General features: G+C 34.6%; 1 protein-coding gene across 1 annotated transcript in view; it reads right to left on the bottom strand.

Moving 5' to 3' along the window:
* The window catches only part of CCDC73 (coiled-coil domain containing 73), a 126,736-nt gene that overhangs the window by 16,139 nt on the left and 88,554 nt on the right, over positions 1-22,043 (bottom strand). Inside the window, exons 11-15 of the mRNA XM_036763670.1 lie at positions 16,693-16,797; positions 10,432-10,542; positions 7,526-7,666; positions 3,771-3,966; positions 335-1,918 (exon numbers count right to left, since the gene is read on the bottom strand). Of these exons, the coding sequence (XP_036619565.1) occupies positions 335-1,918; positions 3,771-3,966; positions 7,526-7,666; positions 10,432-10,542; positions 16,693-16,797 (2,137 nt within the window). The remainder of the gene's footprint in view (positions 1-334; positions 1,919-3,770; positions 3,967-7,525; positions 7,667-10,431; positions 10,543-16,692; positions 16,798-22,043) is intronic.

Below are 22,043 nucleotides of genomic sequence, written 5' to 3' on the forward strand. Positions count from 1 at the left end.
TATCCCAGGCCTTTTTTAAAAAAGAGCAACTTTATTATAATTTTTATCTTGTTCATTTTTCTTTTTAGAGATAAATTATTTACTAAAATTTTCAAAATGCAATTTTACTTCCCATTGTATACAAGCTGATGGTGTTGGTCCAGGTTTGCTGCTAAAGGAAAAAGATAAGTTTTTATGTAAATATAACTTTCTCTACCTTTACCCTTAATAAAGCTTAAGGAAAAATATTCCAAGTTTCATAAGTTAATTGAAACATGATCTTTCTTAAAAAAAAAGCAGACCAGAAGATTTGAAACAAAACCATAATTCTAAGTCAAATAATTTTTCCTCTTACCCATTCTTATTTCCCTCGTGACAGCATCCAGGCCAAGATTTTGACAAAGTGTCTTTGAAGGAATCTTTTTGTTTTCTGATGAAACCACCAGTCTCTCTTTTAGCAACAAAGGCACCTTGGAAGCCAAAGTGTTCATTGTTTGACTTTCAACTTGATTTACTTTTGACCAAGGACGAGGTTCTAAAAAATCTAAGTATACTGGCGTTTTCTCAGTTTCTTTATCTGAAGTTGAAAGATCAAAGGCTGACCTTCCACTTCTGTTTACTAAATCTCCAGATGGCTTTATGTGAACCAAGCATGATTCTTCCAGCTGTCCTTCAATATATTTTCTTTCTGAAACTGCGTTAGTTAATGAGTCTGTTTTCTCTCTTGTACTGTTTAACAATGTATGCTGATGTGCCTTAGCATGACTAACAAGGAAGAGGTCATTTTTTGTGATGAATTTATCCTTAGCTTCACTCATCTGAGTATCATTCACTTGACTCTCTTTGCTGGAAAGACTTGCTGTACCTGCCGTGGTTTTTCTGACAGGAAGCTTTCGAATAGCAGTTTCCACATCTTTGGCCTGTGAAACATCTATATTATAAGTGTTAACTTGAAAAAGACAAACTGTTGCATTTTCATCACCTTCTACCTGCTTAGGACCATCCTGTTTGGGTTGATGGCTCTGTATTTCATTCAGGTTTTTCCAACAAACTATTTCCTTCAGATCTGGGGTGGCTTTTCCTGAGATGGGCATCATATTAAAAGATTTTTTTGGATTCTCACAATACACTTTGCTATCATCATTTGAGGCAGCAAGTGAAATTGGGTTATTAATTGTTATACCACAGGTACTATTTAGGCCCATTTTCCCCAAAGTATCATGTGTTTCTTGAGCATGAGAATGAGTTTGCTTATGTCGTGGACCATCATATTTTCTTTTGTATGATGGAGGTGTTTGATTTGATTTACATTCTTTATAATCTGAGACACAATAACTGGAATCCCTTGAGCTGTCCTTCAGACACTCAATAGAATTATCTTTTGCAATTAGGGAAGGATTCAATTCAGCTTTTTTGAGGCCATTATTTGGGATTTCTTCATTTACAGAGTTTTCTTCAGTGCCAAGACTCATTCTGGATTCTTGTTTTGATATTTCACTCCCAGAGACATCTTCACCACATTGTACATTACTCATATTATGATTGGTATCAGGAAGCTTTTCCTGGACAGACTTCCTGTGACCAGTTTCTGAAGCCTCATCTGCACCATGGAGAATGAACTCTTGAGTTCTGTCTTGAAGAATCCTTTCTGTCTGAACTGATATTTCTGTCACTGAGTAAGGATTATTCAGTGTCTGAACTTCCACACAACCAAAACCTCTTTCTAAGCACATTTTGTCTTTTGTTTGTGTAGCTTCTGCATTTCTCAAGTCAGCAGTGCATACTTGCCAGGTCTGCCCTTGACGCAGTAAATCTTTATCTGGACTGAAAGCTTTGCTTTGGGAAGTTTTAACTAGTTTTTCTTCAGGGAGTTCTTCAGTTTTTCTTTCTTTAGTTGGATGAATTTCTTTTTTCTCATTGTTTTCAAAAAACTGGAGTTCTGCCATGAAGACAACATACAAAAAAGAAGTCAATACCAGAATACTTGTTTTTTTTTAATGTCAAATTTAGTTTTAGATGCTATTTCACTGATCAGTAGAACTCAAATGTAATTATATCAATGTCATCCAAATACAAAATGGTTTTAAATTTACTGACATTATCTATATCGAGGATGGCAGTTTTCTCACCTGCAAAAAGGGACATAATACCTAGAGATAATAAATGCAAAATGTTTTATAAATTTTAAGACAGTATATAAAATTTCAGTGATTACTATAGGACTTCCCTGGGCCTCAGTTTCCCCATATAAAAATATAGGGGTTGGACCAGATAACCTTTTAGGTTCCTTCTATCTCTAATTCTATAATCTATGTAAAAGACACAATTAACATGCTAAAGGAAAAAAAACAGAAACAAACAAGGTAAAGATATTTAATGCTACTCAAACTGACTTATGAGTATAATTACAGAAACAGTTTTGGCTGAGAAAAGTACTCATATGTAATCTTATTTAAAAGAGATAATTAAATTAGTTAATACATAAGATTTTGACTTCTCTAGACTATTAGGTCTTTTCATATGTATAGTACAATTCTAGACATTAATTATTATTAAAAGGCCAATTTGTTTGATGGGTTCTACTCTAATCTCCAGCACTACCCAAGTTTTTCAGACCTAAATTGTCAAATGCTTTCTTGAGATCAGAAATTTACAATTTTTTTTACTAACTTGAATCTTTCAAATGTCAGGAATGGTTTCATCATACAAAACTAGTTGGCTTGCACAAATTGAGTAAAAATATCTAAAATCAAGAGGAATCAATGATAAATCTGCTCATTTTTTCTCAACTAAGCACAGATTAAAATTATGAGTCTTGGATTTACCTTTGAGAAAAACCTCAGTATCTAAAGTTGTGATGGTTTTCTTCATTCCTCTAATTGAACGCCTTTTGGTTTCTACTACTTTCTGCTCTGAGAATATAGGCTAAATGAAATGATCCCATCAACCACAAAACCTGAGTTCTTACTTCAAAATGTTTCTCACACAGATCTCTTGCTTTCTTTTTCTTCTTTTTCTTCTTCTCCTACTACTACTACTACCACCACCATTACTACTACTACTACTACTACTACTACTACTACTACTACTTTCAGATCCTCATTATGTCATACCTATATTTTAAAAGTCTAACAACTAGTTTCCTTGCCTCTGATTTCTCTCTGCCACAATCCATACTGAAAATCACTGCCATATTGGTCTTTACAAGACACTGCTTTCATCAAGTCATTACTACTCAAAAATCTTTAGTGGTTCCTCACCAGCTTCAGAATAAAGTCTGAATTGCTCAGCTTGACCTTCTACAATCTGACCCAAATTGATCTTTATAGCATGACCTTTGGCTACTCCCTTATATAAATCCTTACATAAAGCCCAATTGGCTTATTCATTAAACTCCCAAAACACACTACCTACTTTCCAACCTCCATGCTTCATACTGTTTCCCTCTTTAAAAGGGCCTTTTGTCTTCCTCTCCAACTATTTACATCTCATCCATCCATCAGAGCCCTTCTCATATTCTGCCTTCTGTATGACAATCTTTCCTTGATTAGCTCTGTCTAAAATGAGTGATTCACTCTCTGAACTATAGTACTTAAGCTCTAAACACCTCATTTGGCCTTGTATTGTTGGTTGTCTACCTTGTAACTTTTACTTCAAATATTTTATCTTCCCAACTGGAATGTAAGAGTGTTGAGAGAAAGAACCATAGTGTATATATTTTTGTTATCTCCCAAAAAGTAAAACAATGATCTCAGAATGCAAATATGAAACTATTAGTTCAATAATATTACCTTCCGAATTTCTCTCTTGGCCTTGGTTATTTTTTCCTATTAGTATATATTCAGCATTTGAACAAAAATGCGCAGTATTTACTGCAGTTATTTCTTGCTGAGAATTCCATTTTTGTATGGTTGTGATTTCTATCAACTCGGATTGTTTTTGCTCTGTTGAAATTTCATTTCCTTTTTCCTTTGCTTCTTTACCATTCTAATATAAAATGGAAAAATGGTTTGAAATTTTAAAAGAACTGTAAGAACATATAGTGTATTTATTTAACTATGAGACTAGATTTAACTGAACAAAGTGGGATTTCAAATCAGCAGTTCACATTTGTCTGTCTTCTTTAATCTTTCAAAAGACAAATGATTTTGATGAAAGTTGGTACACTTGCTATGGTCATCAGGATCAGTTTTTTTAATAGGTCTATCAATTATCCTAAAATAAAATGATGATCAATAAAATATTCAAATGGGCAAATTAGGTCTATAGTTCACCTAATTAGTATATTAAAGGCTAGGCATTATATTGTATTGTTTGAATATTAACATCTTAGTAATAATTTTATGATTGCAATTCTCCAAGGATTAAAACAATTGCCCAATTATTTGGTCCTATGTGCTTTTCTACATTTCCTTCTATAGGCAAACAGACATTCATGCTAGAATTACTTACAATCGGCCATTTTCAAGTTCTGAAATCTTCATATATAACAATGATTTGGCAATGATAACTTAAGAAATAAATATTTTAAGGAGCCCAACCAACTTATAAAACAAAATAGGAGTAATCATTTATGTTACCAAATAATTCACAAAAATCACAGTCTCTAAGAACTGGAAGGGACCTCAAATGTCACCTAATCAAACCTGAATTTTGACACAACTCTCCTTCACAACACCCACAAAAGGTCAAAAAGCCGTCATTTTACAACTTCTACCGGGGCAACCTGCTACCCCAAAAGGCGGTATATTCCATGTCTAGATGGCTCGAATTGTTAGGAAGCTTTCCTTTAGGTTCTGAGCTCACACCTCCCTCTAAGCAACTGTCATCCACAACTCTCAGTTCTCCCCTCTGAGGCCCACCAAAGGAAACCTAATTCCTCTTCAATATAACAGGTTTTCAAACCCTCAAAGACAATCATTCCCCGGTCCTGGAGTCTTCTTTAGGTTGAGCAATTTTTTAATTGATATGAAGATATAGCATGGTTTTAAGAGACTTCATCATACTGGAACCCCTATATGAATGGCTCCAGCTTGCCAATGACCTGTGCAAAATGAGGCACCCCAAACAGAGCACAATATTCTAGATACAATCCGGTGAGAGTAAAGTATAGTGGAAGTATCACTTATGATCTGGACAACACTGGGCCTCTCTTAATGCAGCCTAACTAAGGTCTCATTGATTTTCTGGGTTGACATTTTGCTCTGTTGGCATATTTTGAGCTTTCCATCCCTTAAATACCTTAGATCTTTTTCATATAAACTGTTGCCTAACCATGCTTCCCCCATCATGTGAAGTAGATTTTTTTGAACCAGTCAGGAACTTTACATCTTAATTAATTTCATGTTACCAGACTTAGCTCATTGTTTTAGACCAGAGTGGATCCTGACTGCCCTCCTCTGTTTATTATCCCTCTCACTTCTGTGTTATCTGAAAAACTGATAAGCTTGGCCTTGATTCCTCACTCTCCCTTACTGTGCATAACCAATCAGTTACCTCCATAACATCTCTTGTATCTATCTCCACTCGTGGCCAACACCCTAGTTCAGGATCTGATTGCTTCTCCCCAGACCCTTACAATATTCTTTTACTTGGTCTCTCTGCCAAGTCCCTCCCCTATCTCATTCCATTCTCCACACAACTACCAAACACATCTTCCTAAAGCATAGTTCTGACCATGTCATTTCCCTGATCGACAAATTCCAGTGGTTCCCTTCTACCTTTAGGAACAAATATAAATTCTACTGGTAGGCATGTAAAGCACCTTGCAAATTGGCTCCAATCTATCTTTCCAACTTCAATTTATACTAGTTTTCATCACATCCTCTATTGTCTAGCCAAAGTGACCCCCTTAGTCTTCCTCATGCAAGACACATGACATATCACCCGGCTTATACAGGCTATCCACCATAATACCTAGAATGCCCTCCCTCCTCAGCTCCCCCCACCTTATAATCTCTAGCTTTCTTCCAAGCTCACCTCAAGTAGCACATCCTATGTCTCAAGACCTTTCCTGATCCCCTCCCAAAATTAACTTAAATTGTTTTGTTTATAATTTGCATATACCTACATACTCATATTCCTTATGGACAGGGACTGTTTCATTTCTGTTTCTGTATACCTAATGCCTGGGACATAGTAGATACTTAATAAATGCTTGTGGATTAATCTATGTTTATTATCAAAATAAAGAATTTTAGTACTTTTAACTAACTTAAATTATCATCAATCCTTATTTAATTAAATCTAACATTATAGATGGATTTTATTTTCCAGAGTCCAAGGCCTTTCTAGGCTATGTCATTTGGTGCTTTGGTCCCTAAAACTACAGAACACTTACAATATGAATGTTGACCGCACTGGCTCGTGGTCTTTGTTCTATCTGGCCTGCTCCATCTGTTTGTGGCTCTGCCATTTGAAAGCCTTGGCTGCTTGTTTTATCAGCAGTATCAGTTTTACTTGACACATTTTTGTATAGTGGCAATAGCAGAAGGTACATTTTTTCCTTTGCCCCATCACCTCTCCACTGTTTCCATATCACTCAATAGCTCCAGCTGGCTTTTTCCCCTACACTAATGTTCTTCCATCTTTCCTTGTCTCAATCACAATAGAAACAAAATCAACATATTATACAGGTATATCTACTTAAGACCTCACAATGCCTGCTTTCTAATTCGTAGAGAGTAACACTATTGACTAGTTTATTAACACAGGTAGGTATTTATTGGTCTTATCCATTTATTATTCTTATAGGTTCTCCTTCCCCAAAGGTTATTTAACATTCGATTGAATTTGCTTAACTAAAACAAATCTTATAATCCCTTCCTGATGTGTTTCTAGCACTGTGACTTCTGCATAGTAGTAGGCATTATATTAATAATTTATACACAATGGGCCTTGTTTGTTGGATGAATAAGTGGATACTTCCAACAACTTCATAACTAACTATTACTTTCCCTTAAGGGAAAAACCTGTTCTTTTTCTCAACTGAACATATTTTGAATGTACAAAACAATTCTTAAATAACTATAATGACTTTCTAATAATTATAAAACTCATGGAGCAATGGTGATGTCAAATTCTGTGAAGTTTTAAAAACAATATTATTCATCTTCAAATGAAAAGCAAAGGAAAACACCAGCAATTTTATTAACATTTGATAATTATGCATTTATGGGATCTTTTAGAATTTCACTCTGTTTTTCGGTAGCAATAAATCAAATTAAACAATGAAAACAGGGGTCGAAATTTCATGATTAAGTATGAATTAAGGTTTTTTTTAAGGATTAAAAAAAGTTTGCTGAAATCCATAAAAAGCTATTAATTCATTGGAAACCTAATGTAGAAGACCAGTTACTGCTCTGATGATTTTAGTCATTCATAATCAAATGTTACATTACATCATGATCAAATATTAAAGGCTATAAAATATGGGTACACATTTTAAAAAGTTATAAAATATGAAATATAGCTAAAGTAGGGAGAAGTCTTCAATAATGGTTTTAATTTTTGCATAGTTACACCCACTAAAATACCTAAGTTTTACCTGAAGCTTATTATCTTGCTCAAAAAATACATTCTTCTGAGAAGATAATTCATTACAGCTTTCTTGTAATTTAAGATGAGCTTCTTTAACTGACATCAACTCATTTTTAATCTCATCTATTTCTTCAATGAGTTTTTTCTCCTATAATAATAACAAATAAATAAGCAAGACAATTTAAATTTTATCTGGAACTAAGAAATATCTACTGTGCCTGAGTTAACATTTAAAAATATTAATGACATATGACAGTTTGGAAAATGATCAAAAATAAAAATAATCTCTAAGGAATATGAAAAAGAGTTGTTGCAAAATATAGTAAATGAAAAAGTATAAAAGGCTATATGTACATGTATTACTTGATTCATTTCTAAAATTTTGCAATGCTTGCTTCAAATTGCATTGAAATTAATTTACCCTAGTAAGCTAATTGAGAAGTACTATGCATTTGGTGGAAGCTTAATTCAACCTAGCAACTATAGCCAACATTTGTTCGCCTGATCATGAAAATTCATAAAGTTCTCTCTTTCGAGAGTGCCAGTTCTGCAATAAGTAAAATCATACCCACAAGAAAGTGCCTGCTGGCAAGAAAGCCTGAAATAATTCAGTGTTAACATCACTTACCTTGTTAGTCAATAAGCTTCTCCTTGGGACTCTACACTTTGCAAACTTGCATCACGTAATGTATATTAGTTATCTGTGTATGTGTCTGATCCTTCTTTTAAACTATAAACCCTATGAAGACAGAGACTATGAACCTAAACTTTTCTTTCACAGCACACAGAGAGCAGTGCTTTTTATGTTTGTTGTCATTTAAATTTATGTTTTATTCCTTCCTCATCTCTCTCTTTTCTGGCTCTCTTTCTCTTTCTGGATCTCTCCCTGTCTCTGTCTCTCTTTCATTTCTTCATTTAGTTCAAGATTCATAGACTGAGGTGGACTTAAAGATTGTGTAGTTGACTTCATTCTACAGGTAAGGGAACTACTTTCCCACTTTTGGCTCTATGCTTGCATGACTTAAAATCCAGGTTCACTATCCCTATACCTAGCCACAATACAAACTGGTATGCATAACATGATTCTTTCAAGTGCTCAAAAATATTCAATCGTTTTTATAGAATTTGATTCATTTTTTTGTCAACTGATTATTTGACAAAAAGTAGAATTGGTAATATAAAGAATCAGTGACATAAAGCATGACTTTATGCTTCTCTGATATATTTTCTAAAATATTTTACCTATACCTTCACAAATTTTTAGGCATTCCTATTTTCTTAGTCATCTTCTTAAATTTAGTGAGAAACTAAATGTGGATCAAAATAGAAATAAAGAAAATAGAGCCTATCTCCTACTCCAAAACATTCACTTACAGCCATGAATAAGCTTTGCCTTACTAAACTATTTTCTACTTAGTACTGAAATGCTGTGGGAGTGGGCTTAATTGTTGCTGAAGCTAGAAACTATAGAATAAGACTGATTTCTTACAATTTCTATATGTGGGGTACTATGAGTAATTTTTTTAAAATTCAGTTGACATTTTTATGCAGGTGGAAGGTTTAGGGCCATATTCTCTTTCTCTATTATAGCTTCCCTTATTCTGTTCTATGGTCTCTTAGTTAATATTATTTTCTATTTATTTCTCTGCATATGCATTAACTATGATAAACAAAAATGGAAATAATTATGTATGTTTCTTGACATTAAAAACTATCCTTTACTGAGTGTAAAGTAATACTACTATTTTTAAAAATGTATTTAGAAAAGATTAACAATGTAACTTACAAAAAAGGTATGAACCAACCAACCGTCTGCTATTTATTTTAAAGCAATAGTTAATTGGTAAATAATATCCTTTAAATTAATTATAATCACATTCAATCATTACTGGAAACTATGATGCTACAACTGCATTGAAAAGCCTAAAAAAGAACAATGTGTACCAAATTTTAAGAATATTTGTCAAGCCCCACTATGTGCAGTGGACATGCACAGGGAGATGTAGAGGTAAAAAAAGATATGGTTCCTGTCCTAAAGTAGATCAAATACATAAAAGAAAAAATAACCAGGAAAAACACTGCCAAGCTGGTATACAAGTACAATAAAAAAAAATAAGAAAAAGGATTCTACGATCATGTCTGTAACAGTAATAGTTTGAAATAAAATCTATTTACTTTCAAAAAAATATATTTTCCATATGCTTAGAGGTAGTGATTTTTTATTATATGAATACTTAATAAAGAGAACAATTTAAGTGCATATTTAAAAAGTAAAGCTAATTTTGGGGTCTACCGATCTTCAAAATGAGCCTTCATATTTTACAACTTTAATTTACACAGCTTTACATCATTATTTTATTATGTACTTCACTGAAATTAAAATTAAGGGCAAAAAAATCTGAGATACAGTTTAGGAAAACAGCAAAGCCTTATGATAAGATGGTAAAGCATACAAAATTCAGATACCATACATAGTCTCTAAACATGGCAATCCATCATATACTGCATCATAGCCAAGGAAGAACTGAACAGCTTAGCTACCAATAAGAGCATCTGCTAGCTATTCAAACCATATACTACAATATCCATTAGCCAATGGTTTAATGGAAGAAGTAAGGAGATTTCTGCCTCCTGCATTGTGGAAGGCCATACAGGCTTTGTAAATGTACATTTATGTATATATATGTGGACACTGAACTCTTAGCTTTCCAAACTCAACCGCGTTAGCCAGAATTTCATTGTAACTTAGCTTTTCAAGAGCATTTCTAAAACAAAATATGTACAAGAACAACCAGAGTGTCTGATTTGGCTCATGCATTATTTTTGCAATATAAGTAGTTAGTAGTTATTTGAAATGTTTATAACTATTTCAAAATCTGTTTAGCACTGTAATACTTAGTTTAATAAACCTACATGTTCTTCCCAAGTTCCTCGTGCTTTCTCATGCTTATTTTGAAGATTAAGGAACTTTTCTTCATTTTCTTTTGCCTTCTTCCTTTGCAGCTCATTATCTCTTTCAAGGGTCTGCAATAAAATTAATTATCCAAAAAATAATCAATACCACATTAATGAATTTTGATGTGTTTTATGTTGCTTGGACCTTTGCTTCTAACATGCTGAAAGGGCCATCCAGAGCAGTGATAATGTGCCATCTCAACAATCATTTTCATAAATTAACAGAAAGCTGCTTATAGTTTAGCTAACAGGAAACAGGGGGAGGTTATGGAAAAGAAATGGCTATAAAAGGGTATAAAAACATTGCCATTATTCAGTTTCACTGCATAAGTTTTAATGTGCTGAAAAAGTATTATAAAGTACAGAGCTGGGAAATATGAAATGTAGCATAATCCAACCTAACTGTACTAAAATTAAAATTTTAAACTATCTCATAACATTTTCTTCATATTCAAATTACTAAAAAATAAAATACCTCTTGGAATAAGTTTAATTTCTTATTTTCAAACTGTTAATGGTGTTTCACAGGAGTCTAAAATTTTTATCATGTTTATTTAACTTACTTTGATTCATGAAAGAGAATCCTATAAAGAGGCACTAAAAAGTAAAATATGCAGCCAAGGTTTTTGAAGCTATGTAACCAGAGCTACCAGCACCAGTAAGAACTCCTTGATGTCTGCCCTACTGTCATATTGATAAAATTAACTTCTACAAACTAATAGCAAGAATTCCTTCCCATGTTTCAAGTACATCTGGAATGTTGAAATTGTGATGCACTTTTGTCAAATAAAGACAAAAAGCTAGTGACTATAATAACCTGATATGAAACTCTTCAGGTTCATAAGGTACTACGTACTTTCTAGGCACTCCATGAATACTTACTAGCTCACAATCTGAACAACTTTTCATTGCATCCTCTTCAGGAGAATGTTTAATCCAACAATGTTTTTTAGTCTTCATTTCTCGGTATAAATAATAATGGGAAAATTCTTGATCTATTTAACAATGATTTTTAACAGGTGTATAATCACACCCTCACAATTACTTTACAATATGAAGACAATATACTGCACTTTTGAAGATAGTGGGCACATCATTATACATATGAAAATAGGAGGGACATGTGGGAGAATATACCATAGCTCCTATTTAATTAAGCAATAGTACATGACTTTGTGATGTTTTAATAATAGCTAACAACCACATAGAAGATTTCATACAGAAACATCCAAAAGGGCTTACGAATGGCATAGCAATCATTTTGCTCACAATGAAATTCAGTTGAGTCTGGAGTCAAACCAAGGGACTTTAAAGGCAGAGGTAGTACTAACTGGCCTCCCAGGGAAAGGCAGGGAAGAGTCAGGTAAAACAGAAACTACAGGAAACTTGTTTGGGATAGTTACTCACATGATGCTTGGTGTCGTTTTGAGTCAATTTCAACTCAAAAAAATGAGCATAAAGGTAGGCATGAATGAAAAACTGCCTTTTTACAAACTCCTAACACTGGGCTCCTATTACTAGACTAAACTATGTTTCCTAGGCTTGCTATCATTCTCCTGTCGTAATACTTGTCACTGTGGGAATGGAAATCTTAGGTAAGGGGATAGGAGATAGGAAGGAAGTAGCAAAAGTAACGTTTGCCACCAACTCACCAGTTAGATTGCAACTAGCAAATACATTTGCAACCATCAACAAATATATACTTTGTAAAACAAAAACAGAACAACCTTGATTGCAGAATTCATTAGTACTTAACATTAAAAAAAAAACCAGACCACCATATAAGAGCTTATCTAGTCAAGATTCTGTCTTTTATATGTGTTGGTTTTGTTGATTCACAATTTGCTAAACTTTTTTGTGTTTTTTTTTGTTTTTGTTTTTTGTTTCTTCCCCAATAGGCATAGATTTATGTTGATCTATCCACTTTCTTGTGTATCTTTCCTGGTAAGAAATGGCATTTGAGGGGTAACTGGCAGCAGTCTGTGGCCACAAATTGTTCGGTTCCCCAGCCCATAGAGAGACCAAATCCATGCTTTGGATTTGTTAACACCACACAATTCAACGAAGGAGGAAGATTGATGCTCAGAGCCAAACTTACAGGAAAAATCTCAAAGTGAACAGAACCCCACTAGTACAATTTTGTATGTTATTTCATTAGTAATGTTCCATGACAGGTATATTTTTATTTCTCCTTATAAATGAAAGAAATTATAAATACTGTCCCCTTTCCCCAGTATTGAAGGGCATAGCAAAGTAAAGGTAATTGCAATCCCAGGAATATTCTACATATGATTCAGTGGGCATCACTGTCATCATGGAAGCTTTAGAAATCCAGCTATTTTGTCTGAAACAAAGGATTTCTTGGAGCACTGAGCTTTTATTCAGCAGATCTAGGTTTGACCCACCTTTGAAATTTAATAGCTCTATGATCATAGACAAGTTATTTACCCTCTCAATTTTCTCATTTATAAAATGCAATAAGTGCTCTACTTACCTCTCACGGGATTGTTGTAAAGCTTAAATGATATCATTAATGTGAATATACTTTGAAACTCTGTGTATAATTTATTTTAATTATAGTATTTTAATTGGTTCTGATGGAAAAAAGCAAACCAAACTATTTTTTTTGATATACCAAAATATAAACTTCCAGGCATACTGTGTAGGAACTATTACTGATCTCAGAGTTCTTTTCCACCACATCCATATCCATATCCATATATGTTCCCATATGTATATAAATACATATGCATACAACTATATCCACATACATGTGAATCACAATCACTGTCAGCTATACAATCACTATGACATATGAACTTCAAAAATCAAGGTCAGAAATAATAAAGGAATAACAATAAAGAAGGTCAGTAATGATAAAGGAATAATAAAGGTTGATAAAGGAAATATTCTTATTAAGTAGCTGTTATTACTGTTATGTATTTTTAAAGAGTTTAGCTTTATGTCACATTTGAATTTGAGATATCTTATCTTTATGAATTATTCAAGAATACTTACACTTGAATAAACACAAAAGTTAAAACAACTTCATGTGGTAAAGGTCTAAACATCACCTGCTACAAGTTTCACTTAACAGCAACTATAAGTATATCATCTTATTGAAAACTATACTTACCAAACAACTATGACAACTGCAGCTAGTTACATATAAACACAGCATATAGACGTACATGGTATTTCTAGAAGAATTGTAGTACATACAGTTATATATAAATATATGATTTAAAAACATTGTTGAGTAAAATTTTCTCCATCATGGGGATTTATGTCTCAGCACTACTAAACTGAATGGCTCAAAAAGCAAGATAGATGGCAGCATGAATCCAAAGCACCAGGAAACAGTAGGCTATTATCAAGAGTAATGACCCCTTTTAGTACAGGTGGAATTAGAGTTCCCTTTGAGCAAAACACTTGAGCCACATGACAGCACAATCCACAGTGTCATTCTAACATTAATATATTATTACACCCCATACAACACAAGCCTATCAAGGCTTATGGAGGGGTGCTGGACCAAGAAAGATGTATTTAGCTTATATAAGACAGGGATATTCACAGCTATATGACTCTGGAACCATAGCTGCCATCAACTAAAAGAGCCAAATTACTCTTGTATAAAAGTACAGTACTATAATATTTCCTAGTACAAAGTCTAGAGACTTACGGCTAGAGAATGCAGAAAGGATCACAGGAAGTTCAAGAGGGATCAAGCTGAGTGTCACTAATCTAAGAAAAACGCCATCCTAGATTGACAGGTCTGGTAGGGCTAAAAGACTATCTCCACAGCATCGTTTAATGGGAAGAGCATCAACTTGGGCATCAGAAGAGCTCCAATGTGATTCTGACTGCCTCTAACCTACAGTGTGACCTTGAACAAGTCAATGTACCTCCCAGGGCCTCAACTGCTTCATCTAGAAAATAAGCAAGTTGGACAAGATGAGTCATAGAACCTTTGAATTCAAGTTCTCAGGGGACATTTACTATAACCTCTAGTGACAGCAGGAATCTCATCCACAACTTTCCTATAACGGTCACCTAGCCTAAACATCTACCACAGAGTAATGGAGAGCTTACTACACCTGAGGCAGATCATTCCATAGCAGACAATCAAGCAACTGTTAGTAAGTGCCTAGTTGAGGAGGGAGAGAATTCCAGCCATGGGAGACAAACAAAATGTACGGGGCTAAGTGATGGAGTGGTTTTTTTTTGTTGTTGTTGAACAGTCAGGGGGCAAGTGTTACTAGAGTACATGACAGGGAGTAAGGTACAAGAAGACTAGAAAGGGAGGAGGAGGCTAGATTATGAAGGGATCTGAAAGCCAAAAAGAGCATTTTGTATTTGATCCTGGAGGATAGGGAGCCACTGGAGTTTTGAGTAGTGGGGTGAAATGATTGAACTTGTGCTTTAGGAAAATCCTTTTGGTGGATTGGCGCGAGAAGAGATGAGGCAAGCAGACCTTTAAACAGGCTACTGCAACAGTCCAGATTTGAGGTGATGAAGGCCTGCAGCAGGGTCAGGGAAGTATCAGAGGAGAGATGAGGGCACATTTAAGAGATGTTGCAAAGGTGAAATAACAGGCCTTGGCAATAGATTGGATTTGGGGAGTGAGAGATAGTAAGGAGTCAAGGAAGACTCCTAGATTACAAGCCTGAGAAACTGGAAGGATGGTGTTGTCCTCCGAAGGAATGGAGAGAGGAAGGGGGGAGGTTTAAGAGGAAAGATAATGAGTTTAAGATGTTTACTGGATATTCAGTTTGAGATAATGGAAATCAGCAGAGAGGTTTAGATAGCACTATTAGTAAGTTTTTAATTATGTTGAACAAACTCTGTCCCCCTATAACTTCTATACGTTAATCCTAGTTATAAAATAATTCAGGTGTGATCTGACCAGGGACTGCCATATCCCTTGCTTGGGAGAATATTTCTATTAATGCAACCTAGGATCTTTTAGTCTGACATTTCATATACAACTCTCATCAAGCTTAAAGTCAACTAACACCTCTAGATCTTTCTTACATAAAATTCTGGCTAACCACATACTGCCCATTCTACACTTGCACAGTTGATTTTTTAAACCTCAGTGTAGGACTTAGATTGATTATTAGATTTCACTTTATTAGCTACAGTTCACAGTTCTGACCTAGGCAGATCTTTGTGGCTCCTAATTCTGTAATCAAGCATCTGAGGGATCCCTCACAGTCTCAGGCCATCTGCCAACTTGGAAAGTAATGCCATCTATGCTTTCCTACAAGCCACTGATAAACAATCTGAATAAAGTCAATGACAAAATCCTATAATTTTAAGGGCTACTCCATTAGAGACACCCCCCAACCCCAGGTTGAAATTGATCCATTGGTCAAAACACTCATTAACAGTGAACTCAACGAATTCTACTATTATCCAATCTAGGTCACTCCAGTTGTCTGCTATAAGAGTAACGTGAGAAACTTAGTATTGAAAGGCCTTGCTGAAATTAAGATATGCTGCTTTCACAGAATTCCTCTGGTAGATGATTAGCAGTAATCCTGTTACAAAAGGATAAGCATTGAGAATAGCACAATTTGTTCTTCATAGATCTTTTTCCTTTCCTAAGTGTTCACAAATTGTCCTTTTAATAATTCAATCTCTTTCTGAAACAGAAACAGAAAATTCTATGTCTGGCTTTTTTAGTCTGTCCTGATAAAATAGCCATTATACTCATAAAGAAAGTTGGGAAACTATCTAGAACATACTGTTGTTGTGAAGAGATACAATAGGTAGCAAAATATTCTTAAAAAGAGTTATTGGTCTAAGACTTTTCAATTGAACTATAGAATTCAATTGAATCTATAGAAATCAAATAATACCTATCAGAGACTGAAAGCAGGAAAGGATCTTAGTGGTCACCTAGATAACAACACTTTCTTTTTGTAGAAGACGACAGGCCTAGAGAGGTGAAGTTCCTTGTGACAATCTAGCATCCTCCAATTCCAACTGCAGAACTCTCCCCGCTACATCAAGTTGTGCCTCCTGCCTCCTATCATTTCGAATGTGGGTCAATGACGTAGATGATGAAATAGAGTCTGCTCTTGAGTCACTAACAGTATGCTTAACACCCCTGCATTAAAATTCAAAACGACCTCTGAACTTGTATTGTGTGTTTGTGTATAAACAGGATAGAATTCACTAGCAAAGAAGCATAATGAACAAAAGTCTAACCTGATTATTGTCTTTCAGTGCTTTTAACTCTGCCTCCATTCTGATATTATTTTGAGTCTGTCGCTGAAGTAACTGTTGAATATGTTCAAAAGAACTGATGATGCCCTTTTAAATAAAAAGTATATATTAGGAACATTATAAAACATAAACAGCATAGATGTGTTATCAAAATTTATTTTCATTACAATCTTTTAGTTTCTTTAAAATATTTTCTAGCAGTTTGGCAAAAACTAGACATAGACCAACGTGTCACACCACATACCAAGATAAGGTCAAAATGGATACATGATTTAGACCTAAAGGGTGATTATCATAAGCTAATTAGGGGAGCATGGAAAAATGTACCTGTCCAATCTATGGATAAGGGAAGAGTTTATGACCAAATGAAATAGAGAGCATTACTGGCAGTAAATGGATCATTTTGATTACATGAAATTAAAAAGCTTTTATACAAACAAAAGTAATGCTGCCAGAATTAGAGTGAAAACAGGAAACTAGGGGGAAGAAGGGGAGAAATTTCAGCAAGTTTCTCTGATTAAGGCCTCATGGAAAACAGCCAAATTTATAAAAATAAGAGCCATTCCCAAGTGGATAAATGGTCAAAGGATATGAACAGTTTTCAAAAAAAGAAATCAAAGCTGTTAATAGTCACAAGAAAAAAATGCTCTAAATTACTCCTGACTAGAGAAACACACATTAAAACAGCTCTGATATTCCACTTCACACCTATCAGATTTGCTAACATGACACAAAAAGAAAATGACAAATGTTGAAGGGGATGTGGGAAAACTGGGACACATGCGTTGTCGGTAGAGTTGTGAACTAATTTAACCATTTGGGAGAACAATTTGGAACTATGCCCAAAGGGTAATAAAATGGTACATACTCTTTGACCCAGCAATGCAACTACTAGGTCTGTATCCCAAAGAGATCAAAGAAAAGAGAAAAGGACCTATTTGTACAAAAGTATTTATAGTAGCTCTTTTTGTGGTAGCAAAGAATTGGAAATTGAGGGGATGCCCATCAATTGGGGAATGGCTAAACAAGTTGTCATATATGAATGTAATAGAATACTGTTGGGCTACAAGAGATGAAGAGCAAGCAGATTTCAGAAAAACCTGGAAAGACTTACATGAACTGATACGGAGTGAAGTGAGCAAAACCAGAACATTGTATACAGTAACAGCAACCTTGTGCGATGATCAACTTTGATAGACTTAGCTCTTCTCAGCAATACAATGATCTAAGACAATTCCAAAAGACTCATGATAGAAAACACTATCCATATCCAGAGAAAACTCTATGAAGTCTGAATGCAAATCAAAGCATTCTATTTTCTCTTTTTGTGTTGTTTTTCCTTTCTCATAGTTTTTCCCTTTTGTTCTGATTCTTTTTTCACAACATGACTAATGTGGAAATATGTCTAATATGATTGTGCACATATAGCCTATATCAGATAGCTCGCTATTTTGGGGAGGGGGAGAGAAGGAAGGGAAGGAGAAAATTTGGAACATCTTATAAAAGTGAATGTTGAAAACTATCTTTATATGTAATAAGAAAAAATAAAATACTATTAGGTGGGAGAAATTACAAAAAAAAGAAATTATGAGCAGACTGGTTTCAGAAAAATCTGGGAAGGCTTATATGAATGGATGCAAAGTGAAGTGAGAAGAACCACGAGAACATTGCACACAATAATAGCAATATTGTAAGGAAGAGCAACCATGAAAGACTTAGCTATTCTGATCAAGACAATAATCCAAGGCAATTCCAAAGGACCCACAATGAAAAATGCTATCCATTTTCAGAGAGAGAATTGATGAACTCTGAATGCAAACTGAAGCACACTTTGTTTATTTTTCTTGGGTATTTTTTGTCAGTTTTCTCTCACAACATAGCTAACATGGAAATATGTTTTGCATGACTTCACATGTATAATCAATATTAAATTGCTTAACTTCTCAAAGGAGAAAAAATTGGGAATCAAAATTTTTCAAAATGAATGTTAAAAATTTTTTATATGTAAATAGGAAATATTTCATGAAATAAATAACATATTTAAAAAATAAAGTGAAAGAAAGCTGTTTGACAGAAATTAGTCTTCAACTAAGCATCTTACACCATATACCACAATAAATTCAAAATAAAGTCCTCCAAAATATAAAAGTTCTCACAATTTTTTAAAAATTAAAGGAGAATGAGAGAAGTTATCCTTTATAACTAGAGGTAGGGGAGAATGAGATGGACAAACAAGGATGGAAATAAACAAGGGATGGAAATCAGAAAAGACAAAATATGCAATTATATTACATAAAAATATAAGTCTCATACACAAACAAAATACATGAAGATAGAAAAAGAGAAACTATAGAGTGGGGAAATTATTTGCATCAAATATTCAAATGGATCTGTGATCTCATCAATTGAAAAGTTCCCTCTAACACCTAAGATCCTTGAAGAATACACATGCTCAATACCAAGAGAAAGCTGCAGCAGGATAATACAGACCAGGAACAAACAGCCCCTGCCCACTCCCCCAGATGTATAGAGTTAGAATTGAAAAAAAAAAAGCCCCAATTCAGGAATTATGCTTAAAAATGAGTCAAGAAAAGAAGGCACCAGATTCAAGAACGCCCAGGACACAAACACAAAAGCAAAGGACAACTTTATAACATTTACAAGCAAACATGTCCCTAATGTCTGAGAATCTATATCCCTAACCTACCCAAAGCCAGAAAAATGACTCACTGGGATTTTTTCTTGTCTTTCCCAATCACAATTCAGTCAGGGGTATTTTCTTTGTGGAGGAGATATGGTAAAGAACTGGGCTGTGCTTCTTCCTCTTACTCCAACATCTTGACTCTGCCCATCTCCCAAGTCTACTGTAAATCACGACTATTTGTGATGTGCCTTCCTGTTTCCATCTGCTAACTTCATAAAGGAAAGATTTTATAAAAATGTGAAAGTAGGCACACAGATCTGTAGTTATATTGCCTTTAAAATATATAGTATAATCATTGATTTTCTTCCCAATCATTCGTTATCTTCTCCTCTTTCAGAGATCCTGGAAATCAATCCTTTGATGCTTTCAAAATTGTGTCTTCAACAGCACAGATTTCTTCTGTGTGTACTTGGTATGTTCCAACCGTTTTTCTTATTCTTATCTCCATTAGTACCATTTTCACTTTGTCATATACCAAACTGGAAACTAACATGTTAAACACCATTCCTCTGTCATTGATGAAAAAATAATTTATTATAGAATGGGGAAGAGAGGGAGAGGAAGGGAACAAGCGTTTAAGCACCTACTACATACCAGGAACTGTGCTAAGCTCTTTATGAATATTACCTTATTTGATCTTGACAATGCTGTGAGGTAGGTGCTATTATTGATCCCCATTTTGCAGTTAAAGAAACTGAGGCAGACAGTGGTTAAGTGACTTGCTCAGGGTTACACAGCTAGTAAGTGTCTCAGGCTGGGTTTGAACTCAAGTCTTCCTGACTTCAGGCTCAGAGCTCTATTAACTGTACCATCAGCTATCATGTTATTGATAAATGTGTTTCATCTTTCCTCTGTTGTCCTCCTTCCAGTTATAGCCACATATTATTGGTATCAATGAATCAACAAGTATTTATTCAGCACCTACTATGCGCCAGGCACTGCTCTGAGCACTATGGCTACAAAAGACAAAAATGAAACAGTACTTGCCTTCAAGGAGTTTACACTCTATAGGGGGAGACAACATTTAAACATACAAGTGTGTAAAAAATGTATATAAAGCAAATGCAAGGTGACTGTGGGGAGGAGGACACTAGGACCTGTGAGGATCAGGAAAGACATCAAGTAGAAGGCACTACTGGAGTAGCCTAATCTGGAGAAAACAGAGGATTCTAAGAGGCTGAGATGAGGAAGGTGTGCATGGCAAGTAGAGGGGTCAGCTGGTACAAAGATATGAAGAAGGGAAATAGTGTCACATATAAGCAAGAGTCAGAAGATCAATCTGTTTTTGTTTGTTTAATTAAAGTTTAATTTTTTCAATTCAACAAAATTTACCTTCTCTTTCTCCTACCTCTCCCCTCACACACATAGACACACAAACTAAAAAAGAAAAAGATGGCTTTGTAAAAATATGCAAAATCAAGCAAGATAAACTCCCACATTGGTTATGACCAAAAGAAGAACACATCTCAGTCTGCACTCTGAGGGCTTCACCTTTCCATCAGGAGGTAGGGAGCGTATTGTATTACAATACTCTGGAATTGTAGTTGGTCATTGTGTTGATCAGAGTTCTTAAGTCTTTCAAAGCTGTTTATTTTTACAATATTGTTGTTGTTGTATAAATTCCTCTCTCGGTTCCGCTCACTTTACCCCAAAGCAATTCATACAAGCCTTCCCAGGCTTCTCTGAAACTGTTCCCTTTATCATTCCTTACAACACAACAGTACTTCATCACATTCATATACCATTACTTATTCAGCCATTCCCCAATTGACAGGTACCCACTCAATTTCCACCTCTTTTCCACCAGAAAAAAGTAACAAAAAATATTTCTATATATTTAGATCCTTTTCTCTTTCTTTGATCTCTTTGGAGTAAGAAGTCAATTTAAATGGACTTTTGTAAAGGGTGTGTATAGTATGGTTGGAATGGTAAGTTGGAGCCAGGTTGAAAAGAACATTAAATGTCAAAGAGAATAGTTTATATTTTATCCTAAAGAAAATAAGCCATTGGAATCTATTGACTTGGAAATGGAGATAAGCCTGTTACGTAGCAAAAGGAAAGGTTAACAGATGGACAGTCCAACTATTGTGCCCTATTGGTGATAGTACTCGTGTGCTTTATTGGTAACTAAATGATATGATGAGATCTGGGGAAAGCCTCAGCACATTAGGAGGAACCCCCTGTGGTGGAAGATTTATGGGAGGACTTGGACAAAAGTTGTATAAGAAAAAACACGTAACCTGTACTGCTGGAGAGAATATCCAAAATCCCTCAACAATATTTATCAAGTGCTTAGTATGAGAGATCACAAATTCACCACAGGCAAATTAATAGTTTTTTTAAACTATAAGCAGATAGGAAAAATAAACATGTCCTAAAGAACTAGATTGTATTTAGAGACCTGAGTTACATGGCTTAGTGAACAGCTCATAAACATCTGATCTATGTTTGACAAAACTACTGAAAATGATCGCACACTTACACATTACTTTTCATACATGTTACTAAAAGTTTAAGTGACGAGGTCTGACGCTAATGAGAAACAGAAAGAACTAATTCTACCACAAAATTATCTTTTATGTTGTACTTTATGTTCCCCAAAACCAACGCTATTAAGAGGCTGTATTGC

The sequence above is a fragment of the Trichosurus vulpecula genome, chromosome 6 (genome assembly GCF_011100635.1).
Source record: "Trichosurus vulpecula isolate mTriVul1 chromosome 6, mTriVul1.pri, whole genome shotgun sequence".
In the NCBI taxonomy this organism is placed as follows: Eukaryota; Metazoa; Chordata; class Mammalia; order Diprotodontia; family Phalangeridae; genus Trichosurus; species Trichosurus vulpecula.